This window comes from Dendrobates tinctorius, unplaced genomic scaffold (genome assembly GCF_039654945.1).
Source record: "Dendrobates tinctorius isolate UK_male_01 unplaced genomic scaffold, ASM3965494v1 ptg000263l, whole genome shotgun sequence".
Classification (NCBI taxonomy): domain Eukaryota; kingdom Metazoa; phylum Chordata; class Amphibia; order Anura; family Dendrobatidae; genus Dendrobates; species Dendrobates tinctorius.
The window spans coordinates 948,272-964,038 of NW_027361930.1; the positions used below are offsets into that span (position 1 = coordinate 948,272).

General features: G+C 40.2%; 1 protein-coding gene across 4 annotated transcripts in view; it reads left to right on the forward strand.

Moving 5' to 3' along the window:
* TPST1 (tyrosylprotein sulfotransferase 1) overlaps positions 1 to 15,344 on the forward strand; it is a 182,630-nt gene extending 167,286 nt beyond the window's left edge. For all 4 annotated transcript variants that reach the window (XM_073558932.1, XM_073558929.1, XM_073558930.1 and 1 more), the window contains exons 5-6: positions 9,236 to 9,273; positions 14,682 to 15,344. In XM_073558932.1, coding sequence (XP_073415033.1) covers positions 9,236 to 9,253 — 18 coding nt within the window. In that variant the 3' untranslated portion in view covers positions 9,254 to 9,273; positions 14,682 to 15,344. The remainder of the gene's footprint in view (positions 1 to 9,235; positions 9,274 to 14,681) is intronic.
* The last annotated feature ends 423 nt before the right edge of the window (positions 15,345 to 15,767 follow it).

The window sequence follows — 15,767 nt, forward strand, 5'->3', positions numbered from 1 at the left end:
AAATGTTACAACGCAATTGGCTGAAAGTGAAAAGTTTATCCTCTAAGAAGGAAATTTTGTTCTGACATCTTACAGACCCAGATTCATACATTAGATATGATCTCAGTCTTTTTTGCACTTCAAATGTCAGAGCTGCTGTGTTTCAGCAATATGTGCGAACTTCTGGCTGGCGCGGATAACAGATGTTCGGCAGGGGGTGCCAGGTGTCGCACACCCACCAATCAGATATTGATGGCCAATTCTAAACATATGCCATCAATAAAATATAGGCCCTCAATACTAGCCAATCCCTTTAATTGCCCGGTGACAGTTTGTAACACCTTAGTAAAGGGTTGTGATCATTGCATCTTTTGGGTGAATTTATGTACAAGCAAAATGATTTAAAAATAAACTCTGCAGTAAAATGAGCACCCTCTAATGACCTATTCTAAAGGCGGCCATGCACATTCAATATTTCTCTCAACTTCTCATTGACGCATTCATGCATAAATACCTTGTTTATATCGGTTCAGATGTATGTAAACTGCCACGGTCCGGTCCGCTGGGCGGGGCTTATTCAACTGCTCCCCCCTCCATGTCTTGCTCTATGCATTCCTTCTGGTGTAGCGCAAGTCAGGGAGGGGGGGAGCAGTTGAATAAGCCCCGCCCAGCGGACCGGACTGCGGCAGTTTACATACATCTGAACCGATATAAAAAAGGTATTTATGCATGAACGGTGCGGGGTCAGGGGGAAGCAAAAGTACTAAGAATCCTTATGTGACACACAATTGAATGATATCATTATATAATATCTCAAAAAAGGGGTGACAGATTCCCTTCAAGATGCATTTACACTGGCCGATAATCCATCAGATCCTAACAATACCAACTGATCGTTCACAATATTTGTGTGACGTGAACGGGTTGAGCGACTTAACGATGTATACAAAAATGCTCGTTCATCGCACATGAAATCGTTTAGGCAAGCGGAAAAATTCTCGTTCAACTTTCAAAAATTGTGTAATGTAAATGGAGATCGTTCAACGATTTGACCAACAAAAGAATAGAAATTCAAGTCCTGAATAGGGTTACTGTTTGTGTGAACACAATGCACAATCATCGATATCGCTATTCAACCATTTAGTTCACCATTCTCGTCCTATATTAACAATTATCTGACATCGTTTCCTAATCATGAGTTACGAATGCATCGTTCATCTTTGAAAAGTTTATCTGCTCTAAATTAACCCTTAAAAATCAATTTTATGCACTATTCATTATTAGCATAAGGACAGGTGCTGACGGCCGTATTATGGGTCCAAGTGCTTTGGATCGCGTTGGGCCATGCAAGTTAATAAGTGAGTGAAAATCATTGGACTACTCTTGGTTGACATCAGAGTTAGTTTTGGTACAGTGGCACATTTTGTTCTCCATCTTCTAATCACAGTGCGCTCTGATCAGAATGTAATTTGCGTAGTCGGCCAAATTCTCTCGAGCCCAAACTTAAAGAATGCTGGTAGATCTAGTAAACAGGCCTGAAATGCGATGGTGATTTTTTTTTTTTTTTATAGTTCGTAATCCAGTTGACAGTTTCCCTTTAATTTGTAAACTTAATGCTATGTATTTAAAAAAAAAAAAAAAATCTGGAACCATATATAGTTATGTAATTACATAGGTTGAAAAAAAGGCATGGATCCATCAACTTCAACCTTTCATCACTAGTTATACATTCTCTATTGCTAGATTCTTTAGAACCCACAATGCCATTTGGTGCAAGAAAGGCAACCAGCCCTTTTTTAAATGCTGTTATAGTATCAGCCAATATTACCTTTTGCTGCAGGGAATGTCACAGACTCATGAAATCCCCTTTCTTCCACACGTAATGAGTGCCCCTTGGTCCTTAGTATGGTATTTGGAAGGAATAAGTGATGCGCCAGTCCTTTGTACTGATCACACCTATAATTATACATGTAAATGAGATCTCCTCTGAGATGTCTTTTTTTCTAAGCTAAACAAGCTCAACTTTTCCAACCTCTCATCATATGAGAGGTCTTCTATGCCTTGTAATATTCTGTTTACTTGCCTTTGAACTGGCTCTACTGAATGCGATATTTTAATCCAATGTGGCCTCACAAGTGATTTATAGAGGGGTAATAGTACATAAGGATCACTGCACTTATCTCTCATTTTTATACACCCTAAAATCTTGTATTGCTTGTGCAGCTGCTTCTTGACATTGCGTGCTGCTGCTCAGCTTGCTTATATTCAGAATACCCAAGTCCTGTTCTGGAGTGAGTCCCTTGTATATTTCAATACATTGAATATGTAGAAATATGATTATTGCAACCTAGGGCATTACTCTACATTTATCAACATTAACCTTCTGCCATGTTTTTCCGAGACCTATATCTAATCTAGATTGTTCACATTCTCAAGCAGAAGTCTTTTGTTTCCATTTGTACTAAGAGATCACTGAGCACTTTCTGTAAACCATAAGCTGGCCCTCGTTCCTATTTAAAGTTCCAGTAATGAATCACTTTTAATTTTGGCAGCAGTGTTTTTTTCTAAAAATTCCAAAAGACAAAACTAAATAAAGTCCAAAACCCCACTGTCGCCGCACTGGGGATTATGGGATGTGAATTTCGTAAAGTTAGTAAAGGCTAAAAATTGAACTGGAACAGTCTTTATTCCGAATCCAGCCAGTCATGGCTTCTGTTACAGGAGATGGGACAGACCAGTTTTCTAATCACGAGAAAAGTTTAGTTAAGATTTTAACAGAATCATCGAGAAGTTCTTTAAAAAGTACCAAGATGCAGTCACCATAGAGCTAACAGGTACTTGTGTGTGGGGAGAGCTCAGGAGCGGCGCTCCACACGCAGAAGTGCCAGCTATATTACATAGCAGTCTAACAGCAGCTGTCGGAACTGCGCTCTCATCACTACTGTTAGCCATTTAAATACCGGAGTCAATAACTGACAGCAGCGTTCAAATTGTGTAATTGCCAGTGTTCAAGCGATCACAGAGCTCGGATGTGTTAATATGGCAGCCGGGGGCCTGCTGAAGGCCATCTTGGCTCTTCTTGAAAACTGAGCCACAGGCTGAGCGTCATGAAAGTCCATTATTTTTACTATATATTACAATACTGTTGTATTACTGTGTATAGTATAAGCATTCATGCAATCCCAGTTTGAAGACTAAACAGTAAACTAAAAAATAAAGGCTCAATAGATATAAAAAAGATAAAAATAAATAATATAAAAAAATTGAATTACCATTTTTTTCCCCCATTAAAAAAAAAAAAATCACCACATTGGTAAAAGTCCAGTCTATAAAAAAGGCAATAAAAAGCAATTAAAACACCTTATTTGTGATTTTTGTTTTTGTGTCCCTATATATCACTGTTTTTTTTTGTTTGTTTTTTTTTTGTTTTGCATTTAATTTTTTTTTTTTTTTTAAATGAAATTTTATTTTTTGCCCTTTATCTGTAAGTACAAGGTTTAAAGGCCAAAATGAATTTGATTGTAAGGTTCTGTAGCAAGGATGGAATGGTACATTGCTTATTCATTACCCATCTCTCACACAAAAGGGTCCAGTATGTAAATAAAATACAATGTGGGCGATGATGTATTGGTTCTTGGCAATGCAATTTTTAATTTTTGCCAGAAGAAGATAGATAAAAATATTGTATTCATGAGAGGAAATCTTTTAATACAAGTGCAGGGTGGATGTAAAAATCCATATGGCATACCGTTCCTGATAACTGTGGAGCAGAATGCGGTTCTATTGTGGTGTCTCCTCTAGTACATTTCTATTCTAGGAGAAAACATTGTTAGGGCACTTGTCTCTTGCTCTTTTTAGAGCTTTCATGGAATAAAATACAACCCCAATTCCACAAGAGTTGGGACGCTGTGTGGAATGTGAGATCTGTTATTGCCATTTATTTATTGACAATAGAACATAGAACACATATCAGAAGTTGAAAGTTAGACGTTTTTCGCTTTTAATTGAAAACAATAACTCCTTTATATATTAATGGCTTGATTTGGACAGGAATAAGAAAAGGCTGTAAATGTAAGTGGTATGAATGAAAAACAATTGCAGGGTAAGTTTTCAATATGACTTGTGTATAAAAAGAGCATATTAGAGAGGCACAGTCTCTCAGAAGCGAAGCTGGTCAGAGGTTCACCAATCTGAACAATCGCATCTGAAAATTGTGGAACAATTTTCGAAAAATGTTCCTCAGCGTAAAATTGCGCAGTCTTTGAATGTCCCACCATAACATCATCATCAAAAGATTCATAGATTCTGGAGAAATCTATGTGTACAAGGCCAACAGTCAATATTGGATGCTTATGATCTATGAGCGCTCAGGTGGCACTGCCTTTAAAAAAAAAAAAAAAAAAAGAAAAAAGGTATTCAGACTTGCAGATCACTGCACAGGCTGAGGAATTCTTCCAGAAACCATTACGTGAACACTGTTCACTGTACAATGCACAAATACAAGAGACAGATTTATCATGCAAATATAGGGCCTATAGCAACATAATCCAGAAACGCTGCCATCTCTCTTGGCCAGAGCTCATTCAAAATGGACTAAAGCCAAATGGAAAACTGTTCTGTGGTCAGAGGAATCAAAATTGTAAATTCTTTATAGAAAGCACGGATATTGTGTTTTGCGGACTTAAGAGGAGGAGGACCATAACACTTGTTATCACAAAGTTCAAAAGCCGGCATCTCTGATGGTATGGGGTTATATAAGTGTCCAAAGGCACCGTCACACACAGCAAGATCGCTGATTTTGTGATGCAACAGCGATCTCACCAGCGATCTCGCTGTGTGTGGCACGCATCAGCGACCGCCCCCCCGCTGGGTATCTCTGATCATGCAGGAATGTCCTGGGCCATTTTTTGATTGTTAAGGTGGAGTCACACATAGCGACTCACCAGCGATCCCGACTACGATATCAACGTGTCAGGATCGCTGGTGAGTCGCTATGTGATCCCTGGTGAGCTGTCACACAGACAGCTTCACCAGCGATCAGCACAGCGACACTGAGCCGTGCGTCCCTTAGATACCCGATGTGTACGTTAGTTACCAGCTCCCTGCATCAGCGCGCTGGTAACTAACGTACACATCAGGTATCTAAGGGACGCACGTCCCTTGGATACCCGATGTGTACGTTAGTTACCAGCAGATCGCTGGTCTCCCACCTGTCACACGCAGCGATGCGTGCTGGCCAGTGGGAGACCAGCGACAAAAGAAATGTCCAGCGGTTTCCTACAGCGATCAGCGATACCGGCAGGGGGGCCGATCGCTGATCGCTGTCACACACAGTGATCTCGCTGGTGAGATCGCTGTTGTGTCACAAAACTTGTGACTCAGCAGCGATCTCACTAGCGAGATCGCTATGTGTGACGGGGCCCTTAGTCTCCCGCTGGCCAGCACACAACGCTGCGTGTGGCAGCGGGAGACCAACGATCAGCGAGCTCCCAGCGCTGTAAGCAGACGCTGGGAGCTGGTATCCAAGGTAAATATCGGGTAACTAAGCGCGCGCATCGCTTAGATACCCGCTGTGTACCTTGGATACCTGCGTGCTCGCTTAGTTACCTGATATTTACCTTGCATACCAACGTCCACGCTGGTCCTGATCGCTGGTGAAATCTGCCTGTTTGACAGCTCTCCAGCGATCATGTAGCGAGGCACCAGCGATCCTGACAAGGTCGTATCGTTGTCGGGATCGCTGGTGTATCGCTTAGTGTGACGGGACCCTAAGACATGGGCATGTTACATATCTTGAAAGGCACTATCAATGCTGAGTATTGTATAGAGGCTTTAGAAGAACATATGCTCTCATCCAGACAGTGTCTATTTCAGGGAAGTCTCTTCATTTTTCAGCATGACAATTCTATCTAAACCACATACTGCATACAATCAGAAAAAAATAAATGTGACAAAGAAGACTCAGAACTATTGAGCAGCTAGAATCCTACATCAGTCAAGAGTGGGACAACATTCTTCTTCCAATATCCAGCATTTGGTCTCCTCACTTCCTAGATGTTTACAGACTATTCTTAAAAGAAGAGTGATGCCATACTGTAGTGGACTTGGCCCTGTCCCAACTATTTTGATATGTGTTGCTGCCATCAATTTCTAAATGAGTTAATTTTTTCAAATAAAATCGAAAAATATCTAACTTTTAGCTTCTAATATGTGTTCTATGTTCTGTTGTGACTATATGTATGTATATGGCTAAAAGAGATTTGCAAATCATTGAATTCTTGTTTTCATTATCTTATTCACTGCTTCCCAACGTTTTTTGAATTGGGATTGTAGAAAGAAACAATATGGTGTTTTTGTGTTTTTAGCCAAAGAAAACTCGGGAAGGAAATTCTTGAGGCAAGATCATATCTTCTTGGATTATTGCATTTCACTCACTTTTGGGGCTGTAGCACTCTTATTTCTGGGCAGCTCATGTTTTACTCGCATTGTGGTCTATAAGGCTGGAAATTTTGCATGTCGTCATTCCACATACCTTCCTTTTTTAATGCAATAAATTGATTGGATAGGGAAAGGCACATCCCGTTTGTCCAAGTAGAAAGTGATCTATGTCAGGGCTTCGCAAAAGCTTCTCAAACTTTTTATATGGGGATTGCTTTAAAGAGAATGTTTTAACATGTGTAAGTCACAAATTAAGCCAACAACTAAAAAATAGATTATTCATTTGTCCCCTGAATCTAGTATAATGTTCTAACAAGCTCAAAAGAGACAGTTGTGTTACTAAACCAGAGGTTGGTGCGGACAGAACAAGCCATGTGCTGCACTTGATCACTTGTGTCAAAACTACCACTTCTGCCTCACCAAAAAGCCGGCCTTAAGGTTTGAGAAGCAGCAATCTATGCTTTATGTGCTACTCCTATTTCCTCTCTTCTGCATCACAGTGCGTCATTTGACATTTGAAAAATACTAAAGGCCATGAACGTGGTCAGCTGTTTAATTTGGTTTTGCTCCTGCTCACTATTCACATGGCTTTGACATATTGGCTATTCTTCAGCAGCTTGCAGCACTAGCAGTGTCTGAATAATTCCTGCAAAACAATTAATTTGTGGTTTTTGGACTGTAAAACCTAGACCAATATGTCTGGTCACCTATTTATAAATACTGGTATGTAAGAATGAGTATATTCATGGCTGAAAGTTCTGACAGCCTTGAAATTGTTCTACAAATGAAGTATTTCTCCCAGAAAATTTTTGCAATTACTCATGTTTTGTTATACACATGTCTATTTTGTTTGTGTGTATTGGAACAGCACAAAAAATAGAGAAAAACAAGACAAATCGGACATGCTGTGTTTTGCGGTCCATAAGACACAAATTTTTGGGCCAAAAATAGGATTTATTTTTTTTTTAGATAAAATGGGGATCCGTCTCATAGTCCGAATTTACGGTAGCTTACCGGGGGTGGGTGGCATTTAACATGCTCAGTTCTTTGGTAATCTTCAGATTTCATCATGCCTTGCACACAGTCAAGGCACCCAGTGCCAGGGGCTGCAAAGCCACTTCAAAACATACTTGAACCTCCACCATATTTGACCGTAGGTACTGTGTTCTTTTCTTTGTATGCCTAATTCCATTTTTGGTAAACAGTAGAATGAATGTACTCTACTAAACAGCTCTGTCTTGGACCCATCTGTCCGCAAGACTCTTTCCCAGAAGGATTTTGGCTTACTTATATACATTTTGGCAAACTGCAGTTTAGCTTTTTATGTCTATGTAACTGCAGTGGTGTTCTCCTGGGTCTCCTGCCATGGTGTTTCCTAGGAACTTGATTGTGGCTTCTTATACACAATCTGGACTATCCTGTGTTGCAAGCTTTCATCAGTATTTCTCTACTGTCCACATCCTGGGAGATTAGCTACAGTGTCATGCATGGGTTGTAAACGTCTTGATTATGTTGCGCACAGTGGACAAAGATTCATCACAATCTCTGAAGATGGACTGGGGAACCAAAATTGTTAAAAAAATAAAAAAATATCAACAATCTCGAGGTTACAAGTCCACAGACAGTTCTATTCTCTTCCTGTTCTCCAAGTTTAATGTGGCACACACAGACACAAAATGCAAAGATTGCGTAAGCTTCTCCCCTTTTTATCTGGTTTCCGGTGTGTTTTTCATATATACCACACCTGTTATTTGCCACAGGTGAGTTTGAATGAGCATCACATAATTGAAACCTGTATAGCAAAACATGTATAATTGCAATAATTTTCTGGGAGAAATATTTCATTTTCTTTAATAATTTCAAGGGTGCCAACACTTTTGGACAATACATGACTGTATCTGACAGAGCAGGTAAAGTAATCCTGTTTTCTGGTTTGCACCCTGTAAAACTGTTGGTTTAACATTGTGATGCGTATGACTAGCCACAGTCCTGAAACAGACAAGTCACTAAAGAATATGTAAATTAATTATTGATAAAGACATTCTGTAGTTGATCATGGCCATTCTATGTAAACTATTCAATAAAACCCTTCCAGGAAGGGGTCCTAAATTCTGAATGGTTGTAAAGTTCTTGGCTGGCCAGAAATTTTCTCATACTTGTCTGCCTTTCATACATATTTCTTGGCATACTGTCACTTTATTGAACGTGTAGGCCACCTGTACAATACTGGAAATTAGAAAAGCAGAGTTTGATTCTTTAGCTTACTGGTCTCATGTACACACAAACATAAATTTTAGACCATAAAAGAGGTTGTGCCGGACTTAGATTTTGATGACCTTTGAAGGGGTCATAAATATCAGATTGGTGGAGGTGTCAGGTGTCGTACCCCATTGATTACTTATATGAAGTGACTAGCCGCTGAGCAGATGAACCAGAGAACAGTATATGCAGGTGTGCTGTTCCGGTCCATACAACTAATGGACAACCCCTCATGTAATGCAATTGGGAGACATGAGCTTTAATTTACACACCAACAAAAAAAGGCAAAAATAATCACTGTTACCCCTGAATATCTGGTTCCCTAGGATAACGTAATACCAAAGGTGTTTTTATTTGTGTTATTGTTAGTAGTTTATAACCAAAAGAACAGAAGTATATCCAATCCGTCTTATTAGTCCTGTGCTACAGCAGCAGTAATGTGTTTCCTATTAGCTTGTGGCTGCTAATGCTTCACTGTGCATGCTTTCTTTAACATTAACAAATCTCAAATGCTCACATGAAACATATGTGTAAACACGAGTCCCTTTATGTTTTACAGACTGAAGCCGTAAAGTAGCCGAGCCGTACTCGTTGAAGGTAAGAACTCTGCTAAAAAAAAATCCCTTTGCTTTGATGAGTCGTCCCATAAAACTCAGTTCATGGAGACTGGGATTAATAACTGTAGTGTGCGTTCTTTAGCATCTGTGAAGACTTAGTCTTACTGTTAGGGCCTTACCAGGACATTATTGTATTTCTCATTATAGACTGATAATAGACTTTGATAAAAACGGATGCCATAACGTTACTCAGACAACACAGGCTGCGGGTTAAACAGCATGGCAATGCTTTATTGAACCACAAAACAGGCAGATAACATGTAGAACAGTCCCAGCAAAATACCTCAAGATGGTGCACATCTCACTCTTCCACTGACTCGCCGGGATAATGGCAGCTGATAATTCAGAGCTCCCAAGGTCGGCTACCCCACCTGTGGCAGGCACACAGAGAGGAGGTAGCGACAGTGTGTATACATATTTTGCAGAGGGGCAGAGTGTGTGTGTACACATATTTTGCAGAGGGGCAGAGTGTGTGTGTATAGATATTTTGCAGAGGGGCAGAGTGTGTGTGTGTCATGGTTAGGACATGGTTATGTCCTGTTCTCGCAGGGTTAACTTTTGCCTGCCTCTCTTTGGATCTGGGAGGGGTATTTATACTCACTCCAGACTAGCATTCTCTGTCAGCTATACTGTTATTCTGGCTGTGTGTCTGACCGACCCCCCTGGTGTGCGTGTATTCTGCATTGCTTGTTTGATTCCCGTGTATGACCCGGCCTGTTCCCTCACTCTGTATTCCGTCTCTCGTTTTGGTACTATTGTCTTCTTCGGTTCAGACCTCCTGGCTTGGCTATTGTTACTCCGTTGCAGTTTGTCCCTCTTGTACCTTCCATTGCCCATTCTGGTTTTCTGATCTATTGCTACGTCCTGACTATTCGCTCTGTCTTACCCTTTGGTACTGTCCTGCTATCTCGTGCTTTAACCCGACTTGATCTGGTTTCTGTCTATGCCCCTTGGTAACATTGTCCTGTAGTTACCTTTCTAGGAGTTTCCCTGCAGCTCCTAGCTCTGTGGAGCTTAGGCCACGCCCCCAGCAGTCACGTGGTTCAGGTCCTGGAGCATGCATCGTCACCACTGCTGTCCGCCCCACCGGTATCTTTGAGCACTGTTTTTGTACTCGGGACACGCGCACTGGCTCAGTGAGCAAGTGCAGTGCGGTGTTCCTGACAGTGTGTATACATATTTTGCAGAGGGACAGAGTGTGTGTGTATACATATTTTGCAGAGGGGCAGAGTGTGTGTGTATACATATTTTGCAGAGGGGCAGAGTGTGTGTGTGTATACATATTTTGTAGTGGGGCAGTGTGTGTATACATATTTATATTTATTGCAAAGGGGCTCTGTGCATGTGTGTGTATTTTTCAAAGGAGTAGTGTGCATGTGTGTGTATTTTACAGAGGGGTAGTGTGCGTGTGTGTGTATTTTACATAGGGGTAGTGTGTGTGTGTAAGGGGGACTATTTTGCAAGTCTTCTGTGATGTGATGTTAAATTGCCGTATTGGCACTTTCTGATAATTAAGTGGGCTTTGGGTTACCGTTTTGGCACTCAGTCTCTTAAAAAGTTTGCCATCACTGTCCTAGGTTGTTTCCTGTAAAATGATAGATCCATGTCCCTCGTGATGGAACCATGATGTATTGCAGCTGTCCTGTCTCTGTTCCTTTTGATGTATGGCTGTCTTGGCAGAATCTCTGGCTGTCTCTCTCTGTCTCTCAGAGGCATGTCACCTGTTTCTATGTTTAACCAGTGTCCTTCAATCCAGCATCACATATAAGGGGAAGAAAGGTGATGACAAGTCACCTTGTTTGATTACATAATCTATTTACATATATTTTCCTAATCTGTTTTAAAAATCAATAAACTATCTGAGCTACCCAATGCATAATTAGCATATCACTAGACATCAAGGATAAGAGCACACTATGTTATATCAAATTTCAGCTTACAAGTAGAGTTGAACGAATTGTTTGGATTTGGTTGCCGAATTTGAATTTGTTGTATTCGTGCCATATTGGTACCCTATTTGTGCCGAATGTATGTTTGATGATCGGCAGTTTCTACTCCCATTGACTCTAATGACGTTCGGCTATGTTTGACAAATATTGCAAAAGCAATATTCACTGCCGATCGTATTCGGAACCAAATCCGAACAAATTCGCTCAACTCTACTTACAAGTCAATATTACAGGCTTACACAAACAAAAGACTGTTTTCTTGACAAGCTAGGAAGAAATGCTTAAATTCAAAAGGCAACATACAGATAACAGTCTGGTTAATTAAAGATACAATGCTGTGTCTCCACATGGATGTTTATCATAGTCTCTCTTTTTGGGTTGGGATCCCCTCACTTTAAACATTGTTTAATAAGCAATAAGCTTGTTCCTATACAGCATTTGGAAAGTAGAGGATCTTCTACTTCCCAAAAACCTGGCCATGTGGAAAGTGATCATAAATGCGCTTAAATCATGATCAGCTGAATGTCGCTGCATAGGTGGCAGCTTGCTGCAATACAAAGATTCGGCACTTCTGTATCTGAATTTGAATTAAGCTCTAACTTCATAGCACTCATAGACCCTTAGTTGAAGAATTTCAGGTTTTCAACTCTACCAAGTAGTTTATCATTTATGCAACAGCGTTTGTAGGTCAGTGCACTGTTAATGTTGTTTGAATAGAACAATACTACAGGGTGGGCCATTTATATGGATGCACCTAAATAAAATGGGAATGGTTGGTGATATCAACTTCCTGTTTGTGCACATTAGTATATGGGAGGGGAAAACTTTTCAAGATGGGTGGTGGCCATGGCGGCCATTTTGAAGTTGGCAATTTTGGATCCAACTTTATTTTTTCCAATGGGAAGAGGGTCACGTGACACATCAAACTTATTGAGAACTTCACAAGAAAAACAATGGTGTGCCTGGTTTTAACATATCATTATTCTTTCATGAGTTATTTGCCAGTTTATGACCACTTATAAAATGTGTTCAAAGGGCTTCCCATTGTGTTGAATTGTCAATGCAACCCTCTTCTCCCGCTCTTGAGACACTGATAGCAACACAGCAGAAGAAATGCTAGTCTAAGGAGGTCAGATTCCCTGTAGGAATGCTCGGACCTGACACCCATAATGTCGTGGTGCACCATCTTGCTGGAAAAACTCAGGGAACATGCCATCTTCAGTGGATAAAGAGGGCAACACATCATCATGTAGCAATTTCAGATATACTGTGGCATTGAGGTTTCCATTGATGAACATTGGCCCCACTATCTTTGTACCTCATATACTACACCATACCATCAATTATGGGTGTCAGGTCCAAGCATTCCTACATGAACACTTTCCTGGAAAGTTGATTTGTTGTCGTGGTCCAGTTGAATGGACGCCAAGGCTCCCGATCTGACCCCCTTAGACTTATCTTTGGGGTCATCTGAAGGCAATTGTGTATGCTGTGAAGATACGAGATGTGCAGCATCTGAAACAACGGATACTGGAAGCCTGTGCTAGCATTTCTTCTGCAGTGTTGCTCTCAGTTTGTCAAGAGTGGGAGAAGAGGGTTGCATTGACTATCCAACACAATGGGCAGCACTTTGAACACATTTTATAAGTGGTCATAAACTTGTAAATAACTCATGAAAGAATAAAGTTATGATAAAACCAAGCACATCATTGCATTGTTTTTCTTGTGAAATTCTCAATAAGTTTGATGTATCACATGTCCCACTTCCAATTGAAAAAAGTAAAGTTGGATCCAAAATGGCCAACTTCAAAATTGACGCCATGGTCACCACCCATCTTGAAAAGTTTCCCCCCTCCCATATACTAATGTGCCACAAACAGGGAGTTGATATCACCAACCATACCCATTTTAGTTAGGTGTATCCATATAAATGGCAAACCCTGTATATATGTGTATGTGTGTACATATATACAGTGGGGGAAATAAGTATTTGATCCCTTGCTGATTTTGTAAGTTTGCCCACTGACAGACATGAACAGTCTGTAATTTTAAGGGTAGGTTAATTTTAACATTGAGAGATAGAATATCAAAAATAAAATTCAGAAAATCACATTGAATAAATTATATAAATTTATTTGCATTTTGCAGTGGGAAATGGGCTTCTGGAAGACTAATATGGCCAGTTTTTTTTATTTTAAGAGCATCAATTACTAAAGACATTTTTTTTTTCTTTAGAATCCAGACCAGGGATTCTGTTCACTTCTGTGCCAGCAATCCTCTGCCCGGTATCATAGGTGTTCCTAACTCTTACTAGGCCTCACATGATATTATGTCTCTATATGATGCACGTCATCATGACATAGAATAGTAAGCAGCTAGAGGATTTCTGATGCAGAAGTGGAAACACTACCTTGGGATCTGCATACCACATAAGATCGTACTGGATGCCGAATCAGGGTAGTTAGAATCTGGTTGTTAATCTCTAATATATATGCCTGAGAGCAAAAGACGAATACCTTAGATATAACGGTGGATGCGTCCTTCTGTCCGAAGCCGGAATGGGTCTCTCCTTCGCAGTGTGGTGCCAGAGTCAGTACATGCGCAATACCGCACTGCAACTTCATTTTATTGAAGACGCTGTGTTTGCAAATTCGCAGACACAGTGTCTTCAACAAAATGGCGCCTAATGTTGCAGGATACGCACACATCAACTCCGGCACCATTCTATTGAAGTGATGTACTACAACGTCAATATAGCAGTGCGCATACGCTGGGTATAGGCACGGTATGCGCACGCGCTGATTTTGGCACCATTCTATTGAAGTGATGTCCTACAACATCAATATAGCAGTGCGCACACGCTGGGTATAGGCACGGTATGCGCACGCGTTCACTCCGGCGCCATTTTATTGAAGAATTTTATTACAGTGTCAACATAGCAGTGCGCATGTGCCGGCCATTGCCACGCCATTTTCCCTATAGCCGCCGCACTGCTATGTTGACGTTGTAGTACATTACTTCAATAAAATTGCGCCAGAGTCATGCCGCGTGCGCATACCTCGATCTTCTGCGCCATTTTATTGAAGACACTGTATAAATGTACAAATAAAAATGCTTACCAACTGGGCGTAGATTGGTTCAATAGCTTGTAGTTTTGTAGAAGTTAAGTCATTTTGGAAGATTATGCTAACAGGAAGACATTTTTCTGACTGAGTTGGAACTTTCATTCCCTTCCACTCTGTATCAGAAAACTATTTATTACCATTCCTGTGGCTTCTACCATCTCGTAATAAAATACTGTTGTTTTTTTTCTTCTTCTGCAGAGTCAGATGGGAACATTAGAAAAGAATAGCTATGATTCATAGTATTGCTAAGAGCACAGGCAGAACCAAAATGGAGTATATTCTAAATTCTTCTATTTTGTGTAATGTCCACACAGGTGCTGTCATCTGACAAACCAACGAACCAATGATCATCTCCTCACATCAAGCAAATTATGATATGTATGCGCCATTCCCAGTCTCCGTGTGTGTCTCCCCAAGGGCACAGATTCATCTTTTACAGTTAATGGCACTTTCTTATAGCTGGATCCTTACTCTGGCAGTGGTGTTGTACTGTACTTACTAGCTGTATTATGTTTTTAAGTAAAAAAAAAAAAAAATGAAAACAAAAAAAATCTTCAAAATCACGACCTGATTACTCCTATCACTGTGTGGCCTATCAACATTGCAATGCTGTGAGTTTTATTTTTTTATGTAACATAGGGTTTGACACATTGTTTGAAAATATATATTAGTTGTATATACGCTGATGCTTGGACACATGCACTTGTTTCTTACCAGCAATGTAATTATGTGTATTGTATACATGTTCGATTACAAGAATCACAGCTCTATGTTCTAAGCCTGGTGGGTTTTATATGGGATACATTTCACTGCAAGCATGACAAATTAAATAGTATTGTACTATCAAACTGGAAATTTAATGGATACAATCACTGTAGAATGGTATTAAAATAAAAAACACACAAATATGTATGTCATGTTTTTCATCTTTGGTATGTGGGCTTCGGATTAACAGAATAAATCCCCATTTATACAAACTGCCTGGCAAGTAGTCTTTCAATAAGATGAAAGAAAAATAATGTTTAATTTATCCATAGGAAACTATTCACTTTTAATATATGAAAGTTTCATTTTATTCATAAGGGCATTGTTTTTTTTTTTTTTTTTATAATTGTAAGCGTATATATTGTTATTATGTTGACGTAATCTCACCATTTGAAAACCTGTCCATTATAAGTCTTAATTAACATTTTGACAGGGGGGTTGCCTTTAGTACTGCTTATAATTACCACAGCAAAACACAAAAATGCGACAAGAGTGTTTGCGAAGCCCCGCCCCCACCACTCCTCCTCCGGTTAGCTCCACCCATTTCTGCATGCGGCTTCATGTGGCCTGCGTACCCATTCTTTAACATTGGGTAGGCAGGCTGTGCCGCAGTATGCGGATGCCGCCGCATGCGT